This window comes from Heptranchias perlo, chromosome 2, assembly GCF_035084215.1.
Source record: "Heptranchias perlo isolate sHepPer1 chromosome 2, sHepPer1.hap1, whole genome shotgun sequence".
NCBI classification, from domain to species: Eukaryota; Metazoa; Chordata; class Chondrichthyes; order Hexanchiformes; family Hexanchidae; genus Heptranchias; species Heptranchias perlo.
The window spans coordinates 129512589-129531542 of NC_090326.1; the positions used below are offsets into that span (position 1 = coordinate 129512589).

The 18954-nt window shown below is 44.7% G+C and overlaps 1 protein-coding gene across 1 annotated transcript in view; it reads left to right on the forward strand.

Moving 5' to 3' along the window:
* LOC137332389 (uncharacterized) overlaps positions 1-18954 on the forward strand; it is a 209816-nt gene that overhangs the window by 159070 nt on the left and 31792 nt on the right. Inside the window, exons 10-11 of the mRNA XM_067996189.1 lie at positions 14675-14818; positions 15132-15220. Coding sequence (XP_067852290.1) covers positions 14675-14818; positions 15132-15220 — 233 coding nt within the window. The remainder of the gene's footprint in view (positions 1-14674; positions 14819-15131; positions 15221-18954) is intronic.

The following is an 18954-nucleotide window of genomic DNA, read 5'->3' on the forward strand; positions in this document are numbered from 1 at the left end:
AGGAAATGCATGCAGATGTAAGATTTTTAATAAAGACACATATATATTCTTTTTATCTATGCATTTCATTTTTATCTCTTAACTAAGTCAATGAATTACATTGGCTCCTGGTTTCCCAACATCTCCAATTAAAAATTCTCATACTCCCACTCTCTGTATCCTCCTCCCTCCCCGAATTTTTCGTTCCTCCAATCTTGCTTTCTTATGCATCCCCCCCTCCCTACATCCCACCATTGGCAGCTGTTTCTTCAGTCCCTAGGTCCCATGCTCTGGAATTTGGGAAAGATGGGGAACGTGTTATAGGAAGTAAGCATGACACTTACTGGAAGTGTGAGCTATATTCAAGACTTTAATATAGACAGATTGATGGGTCATTACGTAGGAGCTAAATGTCAAGAACTTGGAGTACTGTGTACAGTTTTGATCGCCTTACCTAAGGAAGGATATACTTGCCTTAGAGGGAGTGCGATTAACCCGTACCTGGTTGTTGAGCTGTAGGCAGCATGCAACATTCATGCTGCCTGGTCATTAACCTGATATCTACACGCAGCCAGGGCAAGCTGTGCTGCTGAGTGGCTGCTCACCAGCAGGGGGGGGCCTCGATATCGCGCGAGTGGCTAGCGTCACGTAAAGGCAACCTGTAGCTCTTAAAGGCAGCCTGCACCTCTTATTTGCAAAATATAAGATACGGATCTGCACGGAGCCTGAACGGGGGTCAGACATCGCACACGTAAAACACAGGTGCCAGTCCAATCCTGTCCCTATGATAACAAACTGTTGAGTTATGCTAAAACATTGAATAAAGGTTACGCACTACTAAATCCCTCATCCTCCAATCTGCACACCAGACCTCACCAATCTGCCAATCTGAGTTTGTAGTAAGTCTGCGAGAGAACATGCACCAAGGTCCCCTGCTGATGCACTAGAGGCCTTGGTGCAAGGGGTGGACAGAAGGAGGGGCATCCTATATCTGCAGGGGGGCAAGAGGCCCTCCAGACATATGCTCAAGAGGCAGTGGGAGGCAGTAGGGGATGAAGTCAATGCCAGGCGCATAGCACTACGAGCATGGATGCAGTGCAGGGAGAAGTTCAATGCTTTGACACGAGTGGTCAAGGTGAGTGAGGTCAACTGTCAAGTGGCGTCTCCTACCAAGTGCACCACTAGCCGCATCCACTGCTCCACACACTACACCCCCCATCACCCACATACCAATAAACTCTTTCAATCAGTACTCAACTCTTCCATTCAGATACTTCCTCTCACCTTCACATATTACCACTGTTGCAAGCCGCACACCCACAACTCACAGGTCACATACATTGGCAGCTATTCAACCATAACAGGCACATCACCCTAACATCTTGCAGGACACTCACCAACACATGTCCCGCTTTCTTGCAGGAGAAGGTGGCGCATAACAGGAGGCAACAAGTGGCAGTGGCATTTAGCCTCTCGAGCCTGTTGCGCCATCTACCCACCTTAGCCCCATATCCCCATAAGTAAGTGGCAGTGGCTCCAAGGAACATGAACCTGCTGTCCTCTCTCAGGAAGCATTCCTGTCCCGCCCCTGCCACTCTGCCAGTGCCCTTGCTGTTGCCTGTCAGCTGGCTAGCCTACTCCCTGTAAAATATTGAAACTTTATTACAGGAACATAGGAAGATAGGAACAGGAGTAGGCCATTTAGCCCCTCGAGCCTGTTCCGCCATTCAATGAAATCATGGTTGATCTGTGACCTAACTCCATATGCCCGCCTTAGCTCCATATCCCTTAATACCTTTGGTTAACAAAAATCTATCAATCTCACATTTAAAATTAACAATTGAGCTAGCATCAACTGCTGTTTGCAGAAGAGCGTTCCAAACTTCTACGACCCTTTGCACGTAGATGAATTTCCTAACTTTACTCCTGCAAGTCCTGGCTCTAATTTTTAGGCTATGTCCTCTAGTCCTAGTATTCAAGTATAGGAGACCTCCAAAAACAGGTACAAATGCATCAGCAGCCAGAAGCAATAATTCAGCAACTAACCTGTAAATCCTGCATGAACCCTTTAAATAGTACTGGTTGGAGATCCTCCATGTTGTTTACGACCTGTTCAGCTGTGCGAGGTTAAGACGGTGCGTTAGCTGGAGCTTTGAGTTCCAAAATCGCATTTGTCCCTATAAATCAACGTTGCACACTGATCTAATGCATATTCTCCTTTCTTTACATTCTGCCAGAATTCCTTACCTGCGCATGCACAAACGTCTTTACCAAGATGGCGTCTGGCGTATGTCATGCTTAGAAGTATGTGCTCGCATTCCAGATGCCACTTTGGGTCCTCAGGAGGCCACGTAGCACCTACAAAAGTCCTGATATAATTCTGATGAAACTGCGCTGTACCTCTTCTATGCCCAGTATCTCTTTCCTGCGCTTTGGTGCCCAAAACAGAATGCAATACTCCAGATGGGGACTGACTACGGCTCTGTACAACTGAAGCATCACTTCCTCACTTTTGACTTCCAACCCCCCTGAGATAAAGGCCAACAGTCCATTTACCTTTTAGATTACTTATTGTTAAAGGTATCCTTTCAACAGATTCAGGGCTGGGTTCAATCCCACTTACAAGGTAATGCCCAGATGAAGACCCATGCTTGCTATCCATTCAGCCACTGTCCCAGCCTTTGGGTTCCACTGGACTCCCATTAGAGTTACAGGAAGTTCATTGGAACCCTCCAGTAAGTTCAGGGCCCGTATTTTTAACATTTCCCTGATGCTGATGTATTTCACTTAATTAAAATTAAATTTAGATGAAATATGAAGGGGAAGAGAAAGGGGAAGGAAAGTAGAGTACTTAAGGCATGAAAATGGTGAATTCAGTTGGAAGGTCAATTACTACATGGACTAGATACAGTTTATTTCACTTACTATTTTGTTCAGTTTTTTAACAAAAAATATATTGCTGGTAAAATGAATAAAATGAAAATTACTGTGTTGAAATAATAGTTAAACAACAAAAGGAAGCAAAACTTTACCTGTGAGGGGCCTAATCGTGAAGTTACATCCAAAATTACGCCCAACAAAAATGCATTCATAGTACCAAAAATATCTTGTGAGGATAAATATTTTAATTACTCAAAAAATCACAATAAAACAGCAGAAAAATTGTTTGTTTCTTGCTGCACCTAAAGTTCTGGGCTTAATTTTACACCCATTTTAACCAGCATAATTGCAGGAAATTTGCCTCTACAAATAATGCCATGGGATCTTTTACATCCATCGGGGAGGATAGACCTTTCAGTTTCATATCTCATCCAAAAGACATCACCATCCAACAGTGCAGCACTCCCTTGGTACTGCACTGGAGTGTCAGCCTTGATTATATGCATTAAGTCTCTGGAGTTGGAATTAAACCCACAACCATCTGACATCAGAGGCACAAGTGCTACCACTGAGCCAGGGTGCATTTGGGCAGAGGGATCGATAGGTGGTGTAAAAGAGCGAAGAAATTCAGGCTTAGCGTAATTACATGGCCAATACACTTGTACCCAAGTTTCCTCGATCTTTTACACCAGGTATTTGCTTTCCGCCTGATTATATGTGTCTCAGGGTGTAAAAACACAGGAAATTCCACCCCGTAATCAATAGAGGTTCTAGCCCAATGTATCCGTATCTAATAATGAGTTTTGGAGCCAGAAAGCTTGCTTGAACTAACCAAGTATTGCAATACATAAATGAGTGCTTGTATGATTGCATTATTTTCAGTGTGCGGCAATACATTTAATATAAACTAGAGGGCACAACTCTAAAAGGGGTACAGGTACAGAGAGATCTGGGGGTATATGTGCACAAATCGTTGAAAGTGGCAGGGCAGGTTGAGAAAGCGGTTGATAAAGCATACGGGATCCTGGGCTTTATAAATAGAGGCATAGAGTACAAAAGTATGGAAGTCATGATGAACCTTTATAAAACACTAGTTCGGCCACAACTGGAGTATTGTGTCCAGTTCTGAGCACCGCACTTCAGGAAAGATGTGAAGGCCTTAGAAAGGGTGCAGAAGAGATTTACTAGAATGATTCCAGGGATGAGGGACTTTAGTTACGTGAATAGACTGGAGAAGCTGGAGTTGTTCTCCTTGGAACAGAGACGGTTGAGAGGAGATTTGATGGAGGTATTCAAAATCATGAAGGGTCTAGACAGAGTAGATAGATAGAAACTCTTCCCATTGGCAGAAGGGTCAAGGACCAGAGGACATAGATTTAAGGTAATTGGCAAAAGAACCAAAGGTGACATGAGGAAAATCTTTTTTACGCAGCGAGTGGTTAGGATCTGGAATGCACTGCCCGAGGGGGTGATGGAGGCAGATTCAATCATGGCCTTCAAAAGGGAATTGGATAAGTACTTGAAAGGAAAAAAATTGCAGGGCTGCAGGGAAAGGGTGGGGGAGTGGGACTAGCTGGATTGCTCTGGTACAGAGACGGCGCAGACTCGATGGGCCGAATGGCCTCCTTCCGTGCTGTAACCTTTCTATGATTCAATAAAAAAAATTACCTGTCTTAAAAGAAACCATGGAACTCGATATAGTTCTTTTTTAAGAGTTTTCTTTTGCATTATGTTCACTGTATACAGAAAAAGCAATTCCGTTCTGATCCAAAAATACATAGATCATGCATCGTCACCTCTACCTATTCTTCCTCTGTCACATGTCTGCACCTGTCAACAAACTGACCCCATAGAGACAAGCGTTTATAATGCAGAGAAAGTGGAATGTGTCAGCAGCTGACAAAACAAAGTGAAGGTTTAGAGTGGAAAGAGCTAGGGTTCATTATATTTTACAATAGCAAAGTTGAAAGTTCAGCTCATAAGGAAGTGCAAACAAAATAGCCAGCATGTCCTTCAAAGATGATATATTCCTTTTAAGTAGCAGTTGGATTTACCTCACCTGTTCTGATAATATGGTTAATGATGCAGCTGTAATTTCCATCTTTCCCCAATTGAAATACTGAGTCACAAATATTACTGTAATGCATTTGTTATATGAAATGGAGTTACTAAATCAGTAAGGGAGCTACTAGATGTTTAGGACATATCTCATAAGTTTTAAGCTCAAAATATTAAATTTGTCTTGATCAGACTGTGTACCATGCTAATCAAAATTCCAGTTTGAGTTAACAAAGTAATTTTTGATTATAATTTTTATGACATAATTTATGTTACAAATCTGTTTATGTGCATTTGATATAGCTAGTGTAACTACTGCTGAAAGGGGGTTAGAAGACTTTACTGGTAAGATTGACTTAGATTGCCAATACCAGAAATCCAAAGTAAAACTTAGCTTGTACTCTACAGAAAGTAGTCTGCCTATGGCAGATGGCAGGCTGTTATTTTGCACCTTGAACCCTTTGCCCTCACCAGAAAAAAAATTTCCATTTAAATAGCTGTCTGTTTTGGTGAAAAAGGGCTTTTTGTGAGGGCAAAGGGTTAAAAAATGTATAAAAATGACAAAAAGAATCCCTTCCCAGTCAGAGCAGAAGTATTAATTCCACTTTAGGATGCTTAAAATCTTCAGAGATTCTGTCAAAGACACACTTAAAAGTGATTTAGTTTCTAGTGTGGTTTGTTTCTATACCAGGCAAAGTTTCTTGTGTTTTCAGTTTTTTGTTCCTCCTTCTATTTCCAATGTTCTTTCACTCCTTTTTAATGGATTTCTTTCATGACTGTTTTTCTTAAAAAAAAACTTGATTTCCTTAATTTCTTTTGCTTTATGTCACTCTGTTACCAATTTAGCCTTTTTTTCTAAAATGTATAGACAGAAAATGTCTGTATTTTCATGTTTCTGAAGTTAAATAGTAATAGTTGTGGTTATACTTTTAACATAATTTTCTAGACTATTTGTAAAAGTTCCTGCCGTTTGTTTCAAAAGTTGCTTTAGCACATTATGATGTTTTGTAAGATATTCAATGTAGAGAATTATAATATTTGGGTGAAAACTATGTAGACTTTTTTTAATTCCTGCTATTTTTTATTGTGATGATTTAATATAAAGTTCACATTTTTTATCCACTGAATCAATTAAAACTAATGTCCAGTATTTGAATTATTTTATTGTTTTGTCAAAGTGGATCTTTATTTAGCTTAGTATAAAAAGTGCTCTGAATCATGGTTTTAAAAATTTTAATTGCACATGATTAATGACAGTTTTTAACGTCATAATATTGGATAGCCCAGTCAGCATAATTTTTGCTTATACGATCTTAATACCATTTGTGCAGATATAAACACAAGGCTAATTTAAATAACCAGCCAGATAGTAAATAGTCTCTACAAATTACTCTACTGCATCATAACACACCAGCTCTGTGCTACCATGACAAATAGAAAAATTGATGGCCAAGTTACCGGAACATCATAGAAATTCTTCTGCCCTCTAGCATATGAAATCCCCATAAAACAAGTATAACGAATATCTTAAACCATTTAATAACTTATCTTCAGAAACAAATAACCTTGGCAAAAACAATATTTATCTAATGAGACCACTTGTATAAATTGCATGCAAAACATTCTTCTGGCATCCATAGTGCTTTTCATTTTTGCCAGCTACGAATCACGCTCTACATCTATGAGCAATATTACTGTAGTTTAAATCCACAGTGATCTGGAGAAAGGAACAACAGCCACCTAGTAATTGCTCTGCTGGTTCTCAGGCCTACATGATTGCTACCGCTGAACAACACAATATAATATTGTTAAGAAATAATTCAGAATTCACATGAAGTAATAAAAATTGGGCTTAGCAACAATTATAAATGTCCAAATATTGCCATCGGTTCCGTGGGGGATGCTGGGATTTGGATTCCAGCTATTTACTAAAAGAGGTAGCCATGGAAATAGTGGATGCATTAGTTGTCATCTTCCAAAATTCTATAGATTATGGAACAGTTCCTACAGATAGGAGGGTGGCAAATGTAACCCCACTATTTAAAAAAGGAGGGAGAGAGAAAACAGGGAACTACAGACCGGTTAGCCTAACATCAGTAGTAGGGAAAATGCTGGAGTCTATTATAAAGGATGTGATAACAGGACATTTGGAAAATATCAACGGGATTAGACAAAGTCAACATGGATTTATGAAAAGGAAATCATGTTTGACAAACCTAGTGGAGTTTTTTGAGGATGTAACTGGTAGAATAGATAAGGGAGAACCAGTGGATGTGGTTTATTCGGATTTTCAGAAGGTCTTTGATAAAGTCCCACAAAAGAGTTTAGTGTGCAAAATTAAAGTTCATGGGATTGGTGGTAATATACTGGCATGGATTGAAAATTGGTTAACAAACTGGAAACAGAGAGTAGGAATAAATGGGTCTTTTTCAGGGTGGCAGGCAGTGACTAGTGGGGTACCACAGGGATCCGTGCTTGAGCCCCAGCTATTCACAATATATGTCAATAATTTGGATGAGGGAACCAAATGTAATATTTCCAAGTTTGCTGAAGACACAAAACTAGGTGGGATCATGAGTTGTGAGGAGGAGGCAAAGAGGCTTCAAGGCGATTTAGACAAGTTGAGTGAGTGGGCAAATACATGGCAGATGCAGTATAATGTGGATAAATGTGAAGTTATCCACTTCGGAAGGAAAATCAGAAAGGCAGAGTATTATTTAAATGGTGATAGATTGGGGAATATTGATGTACAAAGGGACCTGGGTGTCCTTGTACACTAGTCACTGAAAGCAAACATGCAGGTGCAGCAAGCAGTTAGGAAGGCAAATGGTATGTTGGCCTTCATTGCAAGAGGATTTGAGTATAGGAGCAAGGATGTCTTACTGCAGTTATACAGGGCCTTGGTGAGACCACACCTGGAGTATTGTGTGCAGTTTTGGTCTCCTTACCTAAGAAAGGGTATACTTGCCATAGAAGGAGTGCAACGAAGGTTCACCAGACTGATCCCTGGGATGGCAGGACTGTCGTATGAGGAGAGATTGGGTTGACTAGGCCTGTATTCACTCGAGTTTAGAAGAATGAGAGGGGATCTCATTGAAACATATAAAATTCTGACAGGGCTAGACAGACTGGATACAGGGAGGATGTTTCCCCTGGCTGGGGGTTTCAGAACGAGGGGTCACAGTCTCAGAATACAGGGTAGGACACTTAGGACTGAGGTGAGGAGAAATTTCTTCACTCAGAGGGTGGTGAATCTGTGAAATTCTCTACCACAGAAGGCTGTGGAGGCCAAGTCACTGAATATATTTAAGAAGGAGCTAGATAGATTTCTAGACATAAAAGGCATCATGGGGAGAGAGTGTGAATATGGTATTGAGAAAGAGGAACAGCCTTGATCATATTGAATGGCAGAGCAGGCACAAAGGGCCGAATGGCCTACTCCTGCTCCTATTTTCTATGTTTCTATTATTTAATCTAGTACCAGGTATCTGGCACGTGGATTGTATGGAATTATTCTACTGAAATTTGGGGGTAGATTTTCACCCCAAGTGGACTTACGGCAGCTGGCCGACCAGCAGATCGTGCTAGCTGGCCGCGCAGTAGTCCCAGCAGGAGACCTGTTCCATTTTTTGGGTCAGTCCTCATTAGAATTTGGCCGGCAAGCTGTGGGTGGAAAATAAGCACAGTCAGGGCAGCCAGCCAGCCCTTGGCTGCCACAATATTGGGCGGGAAGAAGGTAGGCCATCGATTTTAGGAGAGGTGGAGCCCGGAGCAACAGCGACCCAAGCTGGTTTCGTAGAGCCCTGGAGAAGCACTCCTGCTCCTCCTGACCTCACAAAAAATAAACTCAAACTTATCTGTTGGTTCCTCTTTGACTGGTCCGCCGGCTGATACTGGGCGGAGCATGCACAGTGCATACTACACCCAGTACTGTCCTAGAATGGCAAATGGGGTCCTCTGTTAGGGTTGCCAACTCTGGTTGGAGGTATTCCTGGAGGTTTGATCATGTGATGTTCTGACCACATGACATCTGACCGCGTGACATCTGATCACATGACTTCTGCAAATGTTATTGCATTTTCCTTATAAAGGTTGGGTCTCCTGTAGTCAAGTATCTTTGCCCTTGGTTTCGCGCCAGCAGCTATTATGCGAGAAGTTCCAAGAACCAGGAGGCCTCCCATGAGCAGGGGAAGAGGGAAAACCGAGGGCGGGGAAGAGGGGAAACCAAGGGTGGGGAAGAGGGGAAACCGAAGGTGGGGGAGCAATTTACAGAGGGGAAATCAGAGACAAGAGGAACTTTGATTCCACTAGTAACTAATGGTAACTCACTGAAATCGCACTGATAACTAATAGTAGTATTGGGGTAACACTCAGATTCCCCTCATAACCAACAATAACTCACTGATAGTCTATATGCAACTGGTAGTAATAGGTGTAATGCCCCGATATCCTACCTGTAACTAGTGGTAATTCTATAACCTGCTCATATTTGCTCTGAAACCATAGCCAGAATTCCCTGCACTGCACAAGGTGCGGTCAGGCTTCCCAGTTGATGCCACTTTTAATAGGCCCCATCTCTCTCCTTATCTCTTTGGACTTCAGTTCCATGTGAAGATGACAACTGCGAACTGGGAACCTCAGTCAGAGCTGATATGTACTTGGACTTCACACAACAAAACCGAGAAATTGCACAAAGGGCAGTGGATTCAGTGTTTGGGACATTTCTCACAGGGCACATCGCCCTGAACTCAGCTCAGCACCAACATTTCCAAGCCTTTCCCTGGGCTCAGAATCAATAAAGAGATAAAGAAAGAATATGAGTTTTCATAGAATTATAGAAATTACAGCACGGGAGGGGGCCATTCGATCCACGGTACTGGAGCTCTCCCTTGTAACCCCATTCCCCTGAGATCCTTTTATATTCCTCCTTTTCAAATATTTATCCCCTTGCATTTTAAGTTAAATTTTAGTCTCTACCTCAATAGCCACCTGTGGTGAAGGATCCCATGGTCTAATAGCCTTCAGTTCAAAAACCTTCCTCCTCCCTTCCCTCCTGGTTATTCCAGTGAGAATCCTTGGTTTCCATTCCCTAGATCCCCTTTCGCCTGCCAATGGAAACAATCTTTCACTATTTACCCACAGTAAGGGCTTCAGGTTTCACTCACCCCTTTACTGGCTGCTCCTCTCTCAGCACTTCTCCCACTCACCACGTTGCTGATACTGCACCTCACTCCGCAGGAAATGTTGGTCCCCATGCCCAACCCTTTTCCATTCTCCTCCCTGCTTGAATCCCAATCCCTTGATCCCCAGTCCCCTTCCCTCCCCAATTCCCGAGTCCTCTTCTCTTTCCCCGACATCCCATCCCCTGATCCCACGTCCCATCTCCCTCGCACCCCAAGCCCCCATTCCCCAGGCTCCATCTCTCCGCCCCGAGCCCCCATTCCCCAAACTCCATCCCTCCCCGAGCCCCCATTCCCAGACTTCACCTCTCCATGAACCCCCATTCCTCAAATTCCTTCTCTCCCCATCTGAGCCCCCATTCCCCAGTCTCCATCTCTCCCCGAGCCCCTATTCCCTAGTCTCCCTCCCTTGCCCCCCAACTCAAGTCTCCCCCGATTTCAGAGCCGGCCCCCTGATTTCAGAGCCACCCTGATACCCGATCCCACCTGATTTCAGGGACACCCCCCATTTCAGATACCCCCATTTCAGAGAACCCCACGATTTCAGATACCCCCCATGATTCCAGAACCCCCCTGCTTTCAGAGACCGCTTCCCAATTTCAGAGACCCCCGTTTCAGTCCATTCTGATTTCAGAGACCCCCCCCCCCCGCCGTCCCGATTTGTCCCGCCCGATTTCAGAGTTCTCCCCCTCGATTTCAGTCCTACCTCGATTTCAGAGTCACCACCCTCGATTTCAGTCCCCTCCTTGATTTCAGAGTTCCCCCCCCTCAATTTCAGATTCCCCACTCTATTTCAGTCCCCCATCGATTTCAGAGCCTCCCTCCTCAATTTCAGAGTCTCCGCCCCTCGATTTCAGAGTCCACCTCCTCGACTTCAGCATCCCCCACCCCCCGACTTCAGCGTCCCCCAACCCTCGACTTCAGCATCCCCCACCCCCGGACTTCAGCGTCCCTCAACCCCCAACTTCAGCGTCCACCCCCGATATCAGAGCAGTCCCTCCCCCTCACAATTCACGACTCCCTAATCCCCTCCGGCTCTCTGTGGGTGACGTCCAAGCCGGAGGCTCCTCTGAGCAGCAGCCAGTCACAGGAGTGTGGGGGCTGGGGGGAGGGTGGTGGCGGGCGCAATGCGGCCGGAAATTTAAATCACTGATCTCCCGGGCTGCTAGAGGCAGTGCTCAGGACAGGAATCACCGATGTTGGCAGACCCCGGGTCATTCCAGGAGGGTCGGGAACCCTATGATATGTACACGATAGGACCCCCAATTTGCATTTTAAATAGGCCTACCACCTGACTCAGGTGGGCGCCCGGCCGTCCAGCCTTAGTCCTAGGGGATGATTATGGCAACCACAGCGACAGTGGGAACCAGGTGGTAAGTCATTCCCCACCATTTCTGGGCCACTACTGCCCTGTTTCCGCTGGGTGGGAGGCCTCAAAATCTACCCTATGAATTTTATTGGATTAAAAAATCAGATGGAACCAAATGCATCCAGAATCAGAAGATTAGCTGCATTCGTCATACCAAAGCATGCTGGTGTTAACATTTCTCGGTTTTATTGGAATTAACCCTAATTTTGTGGTTCATCATTCGATGGCTAATTGTCATGTTTGGAATCATAGAATGGTTACACAGCACAGAAGGAGGCCATTCGGCCCATCGAGCCCGTGTTGGCTCTTTGTAAGAGCAATCCAGTTAGTCCCATTCCCCCGCTCTTTCCCCATAGCCCTGCAAATTTTTTCCCTTCAAGTATTTATCCAATTCCTTTTTGAAAGCCATGATTGAATCTGCTTCCACCACCCTTTCAGGCAGAGCATTCCAGATCACAACCATTTGCTGTGAAAAGAAGTTTTTCCTCGTGTCACCTTTGGTTCTTTTGCCAATCACCTTAAATCTGTGTCCTCTGGTTCTCGACCCTTCCACCAATGGGAACAGTTTCTCTTTATTTACTTTATCTAAACCCTAATTGAGTTTAATCCTAAAATCAGAAAGCTTATAAATATCAGCTAGACTACATCTAGACTGCACTGTCTTCTTCTATATCTCTCTGCCCAGTCTCTCTCTCTCACACATACACATATACAGGCACACACTGCCTTGCCTGACTGACACCAGCAGATGGTCTACTTTGATGTTTGCTGAAATGAACAATTATGATCTACTGGATAGCCTGCTTCCTTGATGCTGACTTGTAGCATCAGAAAACACTCCCGCTCTGACTGGTACTGAGGCATCAGTTAGTGACAAAAAGGTTGGCTCCCAACACCTTTGACAGTGAAAACCACATTTCCGCTGCACTTCTGGTGAAGTAATGCCAGCAGAGCGGGAGCAGCTCCAAGGAATTTCCTGGCCTTGGTCTCCGCTTCAATCACTAACTCCAGTAGTGCATTCCATTGCCTCACAACACTCTGTGTAAAAAAGTTCCTCCTGCTCTTACATTTAATATTTTATCTAAGATCCCATCATTCAGGCCCCCATAACCCCTGTAAACAGTTTGCTTCTATCTACTCTGTCCCAGCCTTTGACACATTTGACCACACTTGCTTCCTTAAACATCTCTCCTCTGTTGTCCAGCTGGGTGGGACTGCGATCGCCTGGTTCCATTCTTATCTATCCAGTCGTAGCCAGAGAGTCACCTGCAGTGACTTCTCTTCCCGCTCCCGCACCGTTACCTCTGGAGTCCCCCAAGGATCTAACCCTGGCCCTCTCCTATTTCTCAACTGCCTGCTGCCCTTCAGCGACATCATCTGAAAACACACTGTCAGATTCCACATGTACACTGACGACATCCAGCTCTATCTCACCACCACCTCTCTCGACCCTTTCACTGTCTTTCATTTGTCACATTGCTAGTCCGAGCAAAAATTTCCTCCAACTAAATATTGGGAAGACCGAAGCCATTATCGTCGGTCCCCGCCGCAAACTCCGTTCCTTGGCCACTGGCATCCTTTGGCATCCTATTTAACCCTGAGATGAGCTTCCAACCACATATCTGCTCCATCACCAAGACCACCTACTTCCACCTCTGTAACATCGCCTATCTCCACCCCTGTTTCAGCTCATCTGCTGCTGAAACCCTCATCCATGCCTTTGTTATCTCTAGACTTGACTATTCTAGTGCTCTCCTGGCTGGCCTCCCATCTTCTACCATCCATAAACTTCAGCTCTGCTGACCGTATCCTAACTCGCACCAAGTCCCGTTCACCCATCACCCCTGTGTTCGCTGACTTACATTGGCTCTCAGTCCGGGAAAGCCTCAATTTTAAAATTCTCATCCTCACATTCAAATCCCTCCATGGCCTCGCCCCTCCCTATCTCTGTAATCTCCTCCAGCCCTACATGCCTCTGAGATCTCTGGGTTCTGCACTCTGGATTCCTCCAACACTGGCCTTTTGTGCATCCCTCACTTCCTTCGCCCACTATTGGAGGCAGTGCCTTCGGCCGTCCAAGCCCTAAAATCTGGAATTCCCTCCTAACCTCTCACCTCTCTCACCCTCTCTCCTCCTTTAAGATGCCCCTTAAAACCTCCCTCTTTGACCAAGCTTTTAGTCACCGATGCTAATATCTCCTTCTTTGGCTCGGTGCCAATTTTTGTCTGATTACGCTCCTTCGAAGCACTGTGGGATATTTTACTACACTAAAGGTGCCATATAAATGCAAGTTGTTGTTGTCATTGCCTTGCCAGCTGTTTTATCTTCTTTCTTTGACAAATGAATGATCCATAAAGAATGCCAGGAAAGTTTTGTTCACCTCCTATATACATTTCAAAACTGTGCTGTATGAAATGCTAATATAATCTCCCCAGGATCTTGAAAGGACCTTGTAGTGAAGAAATTCAAAGTAGCTTTAGCAGTGGTAGGGCTGTGGGACTAACACGAACAAGTGTCTAGATCTGCAGTAGGCAGGTTACAGGTCTCAGGGTGGCCTCCCAATGCATTCCTTCCCACCCTCATCTTCCTCAGCTGTTCTTATGCTGGTTGAGTGGTCCTCACAGAAAATAATCACAGTAGCTTTTGCAAGCAAAGACATCTGCCACAATGCCAAGCACTGTGATGGGGATTGTACAGTTTTCAAGCCTCGGGTTTATATTCTGACATTATGAAAATATGATTGGACAATCCTATTAAATTTAAAGTGGACTAACCTCCTAATACAGTAATTGGCTTAGTTGGCCAATTTTGAAACTGTACAGAAGGATTTTACCACCCTGTTAAACATAGAATGAATGATTCAAATCGGCAGAAATTTTGCCAAAACAGGGATTTCAAACCAAAACACAATTTTATATCTGGGGAAAACAGGTAGATAATTTGCCAAAACCTGGATAATTCAAAGATCTGTATTTAACCTAGCATTCATGGCCACAAGTGATAATACAACACTTTGCTATTTATGCATTACAAGTAAAGGGAGAATTCCAACCCATGTTTTCTTTACTTTTATGTACTATCAATTGGATCCTGTTATTGAGTAACAGTAACCCATTGTAAAATTTCTTGTCCTGTGCTGATAACTCATTTCATTTCTACATCAGATTATTTCTAAAGTCACCCCTCAGTACTGTTTCCTTCAATGCAGATGGAACAGAAGGATAGAGCTTCTCAAGAGCTGGCTGAACTCTTAAAAGAAAAGGAAACTCAATTAGCTCAAGAGATGGAAATCTCTTCAGTGCAGCAGCAAGTCCCTCCAGCGCAGGAGGAAGATTATCCAGTGGAAGTACAGGTAATAAAACATATATTTTCTATTAGCAGATTAGACAATGTTTGTCGTAGAAATAAAGGGGAGAGATTTCCTATATGCGGTATGTGTAACAAAATCATAAGTATGTTGAAGAATGAGTTTCCAATTTTATTATAGAAGTACGCAAAGAAAATTTTCCCCCAAAAGATAGACTTCTTTGTGAACCCAGTAATACTGTTTATGCTTTAGTATTACTCATTTTATGCAAATAAAAGCTTATGGATATAGTTTGCAAGAATTTTGGAGAACTTGTTAGAAAACAATTGTTTTTCATTTTCATTTTTCTTCACTAAAGGAAATTGAGCCTGTGGCTGGAGACCAAACCATTGTTGAATTGCAGAAACTCAAGAAGGTAGACAAATATCAAAGAGAAATTATAGAGGGGTAAGTGTCTTAGAATGATATGTGACACGTGCAGCTCAGTAGCGCAGCATGTTGGAGCCTCAGCATGAAATGTTAGGACTTTTTTCATTATTTTCTTCTACGTAGCAAGTAGCCATTTTTAGCCATATTGCTGTGTTGAGTATCAAGCAGAGACCAAGGGCATGATTTTTACTTGAACTCAGGAAGAGAGCAGTTGGGTAGATTTTCGGGTGGGAAACCCGGAAGTAAGGTGAGCACGACAGAATCTGCAATCGCAACTCAATTGTAGTCAATTATTTTTGCTTCCGGGTTTCACGTCTCCAAGCTGTGCAGCTGGCATACTGCACACCTGCATGATACGATCTGAAGTCCACTATTTAAAGGGCTAATGCAAAAATGGATTTTGGAGGAGAAAGAAGGAAGTGAAACGATGGATTCCAAGAGAGCAAAGGCAGCACCCAGGTTCTTGGATGCTTCACTTGACGTGCTGCTGGGTGCATGAGAACCAGGAGGGAGCTAATTTACCCAAGCAATGGGAGGAAGAAACCTGGTTCTACCACCAAGAAGGCATGGCTGGCGGTGGCAGGAGAGGTGAGCAGCAGGAGCATGGTGCCCAGATGTTAGCTGCAGTGCAGGAAGTGCTTTAAGACCTAACCAGGTCAGGAAAAGTGTGTACAGTTGCTGATTCATCCACATCTTGTGGTGCACAACACCCCCCATTTCACTCTGTCTCACCAAGCGTACTCCATCACATCACTCCTCACACCCACTTAAGTTTCAGCAGCGTCCATCCTTCACTCTCTATGCACTGCCTCACCTCCCCATTTATACATCCAGCACTGCCACCCCAATCTTTATGCAATGTGATGCATCTGTCTGATAGTCACCCTCTGATGCATCTGTATAATAGTCAGTCACACCCAATGCATTGCATCCATCGGGTGAATACGTCACCTTCAGTCACTCACAGGTCTGTTCTTTCACCCTTATAGGAGAGAGATCAAAACGCAAGGGGGAGGGCGAGAACTGGAGATGGCCCTCCACAAATAGTCCAGCTGACAGATGCAGAGGAGGAGACCATGGAGATAAATGGGACATCTGCATCCTTATCCATCGGAGATGGAGAGACTGGAAACCCGCAGATGCGCGGTGTCAGAACTTAAACATCTTTCACACATAATCACTTTATTTAATCAATTACTGAACTATGAGAAAGCTGAGTATGGTGATTGGCAAGATTGTAAGTTTGCCATGACTAATTCATATCGCTTTCTGTTGTCTTCCAGGGTCTTCATGCTTAGAAGAAGAATGTGCGGAGATGGATGACATCGATACCTCAGAGGACCTCATTCATTCTGAGAGTGCACCGTCACAGGACATACAGCCAGGCACCACGCAGATACTGGCATTTCGGTATCTTGTGTTAGCCAGTTAGTTGGATTGTCACCTGGTGATTCACAACTCACAAGTGAGCACGAGCAGACAGTGGTGGCAGGGGCAGCTGTGGAGAGTCCCCGTCGGAGAGCGCGCTCCTGTCCAAGCTCTGCTCAGCTGGACATAGATGCTGAACCATGGGGCCATCGTTGAGAATGAGAATGATTGAGGTACAGCTGCACCTTTGTGAGGTACTGGAAAATGTGCTGCGCACACTCTCCAACATGATGTATATAAAATTATGACGGGACTAAATAGTGTGGATAGGGAGGACCTAATTCCCTTAGCAGAGGGGTCAGTGACCATGGAGCATAGATTTAAAGTAATTGGTAGAAGGATTAGAGGGAAGCTGAGGAGAAATGTTTTCACCCAGAGGGGATGGTGCGGGTCTGAAACTCACTGCCTGAAAGGGTGGTAGAGGCAGAAACCCTCAACTCATTTAAAAAGTACTTGGATAGGCACATGAAGTGCCTAAGCTACAGGGCTGCGAACCAAGAGCTGCAAAGTGGGATTGAGCTGGATAGCTCTTTCACGGACATGATGGGCCGAATGGTTTCCTTCTGTGCCGTAACTTTCTATGATTAGTGGATTGGTCTCTTAATTGCAAGAATGTCTGCAATGGATAGATTGGCCGCCTCCATGGAGCTTCAAGCATGGCTCTCAAATGAGTCTATGCAGGCCATGACCATGGCCGTGCATACTTTGGAAGCCAGCATGTCTGCTGCCATAAACAGGAAGATAGATACCTTACCTGTGGCCTTACAACGCGTCACAGATGTTCACCAAGCTGCTGTCCGGCAGAGTGTGGCACTGGCCCTGGAGATGGCTGATGGTGAAAGGGGACATGGAAGTGGGAACTCCACTCAAAGCGCTCCCACATCTCACCTGTTGCCCCCCCCCCCCCGCCCCAAACAGTACCCGAAATGCTGCCTCCTCTCCCAATGGCCGAACCTGCCCCTGGTGCAGGTGGAGTATTCTTTGGCTCCACCTGCACCAGGGCTCCAAAACACAGAGGTCTTAGGCCAAAAGCATCTCAGCTGTCAAGGCAGGAATCTGAGCAGCCTGCCTCTACCTCTGCTGAAGCCACAGGAAATGCACCAGGTAGAAGCGGTAGGAGGCGTAAGTTCAAGCAATAATAGTTCACCAAGTGTATGCACAGGGGTGTTTGAAGAAATGTTTTGTTGTTAAGTTTCCTATCTTTTATATTGGCACATTAAATGTATTGGTTGGTACCACTTCCATGTCTTGCCCATTATTGTGTCCTGAGTGCTAAGTCACCCTTTGATTTGCTTCATGATGAATGCCAATACATGATGGTACCCATTGGGTGGATGTGAAATGGGTATTTGTGTGGTTGAAGGACTGTTTTGTGCAAAGAAGGGGGCAGGGGGATTGGTGGTGGTGGTTGTGCTAGCTGGCCTGAGTATCTCAATGTCTCTCTTTTACCACTATCATTAAGAGAACCTGTGAGAGATGAGGGCATCCCAGGTAGCGATGTGCGTGGCTGGTCTGGCGACTGGTGCACCATAATCATATTCCTCCTCCTCATCCTCCTCATCTTCTTCCTCTTGTTCAATGTTGTCGCCAACAGAGGATGATTAACAAGTGCCTTTGTCCTCCTCCAGCTGTAAACCTCTCTGCTGCGCTATGTTGTGCAGGACGCAGCACACTACGATTATTCTGGAGACCCTTACTGGGGAGTACTGAAGGGCTCCTCCAGACCTATCCAGGCACCTGAAGCGCATTTTCAACATGCCTATAGCTTGCTAAATGACACACCTGGTGGTCATGTGGCTCTGGTTGTTTTGCTCTTGTGCCTCATCGGTGGGGTTCCTCACAGGTGTCATGAGCCAAGTTTGCAGGGAGATCCCCTGTCCCCAATGAGTCAGTCTCCTGTTTGGAAGAGGTCTGGAATGTCAGACTGGCGTAAAATGAATGCATCATGACAGCTGCCAGGGAATCTGGCGTACACCTGCATAAATTGCCTTTTGTGGTTGCACACCAGCTGTGCATTGATGGAGTGATAGCCCTTTCAGTTTATGAAGACTCCTGGCTCATGTGGTGGTCCTCAGATTGCCACGTGTGTGAAATCGATTGCGCCCTCCACCCCACGGGAAGCCAGCCAGAGAGGCGAAACCCACTGCGCGCTCATTCTGGCTGATGTTGTTGCGGGGGAAGTTCACGTAATCGGGCGCCCTGGCAAATAATGCATCCGTCACCTGCCGTATATACTTATGTGCAGATGATTGACATATCCTGAAGGTGTCACCAGTAGTGCCTTGGAAGGATCCAGAGGCAAAGAAATTGAGGGTAGTGGTTAC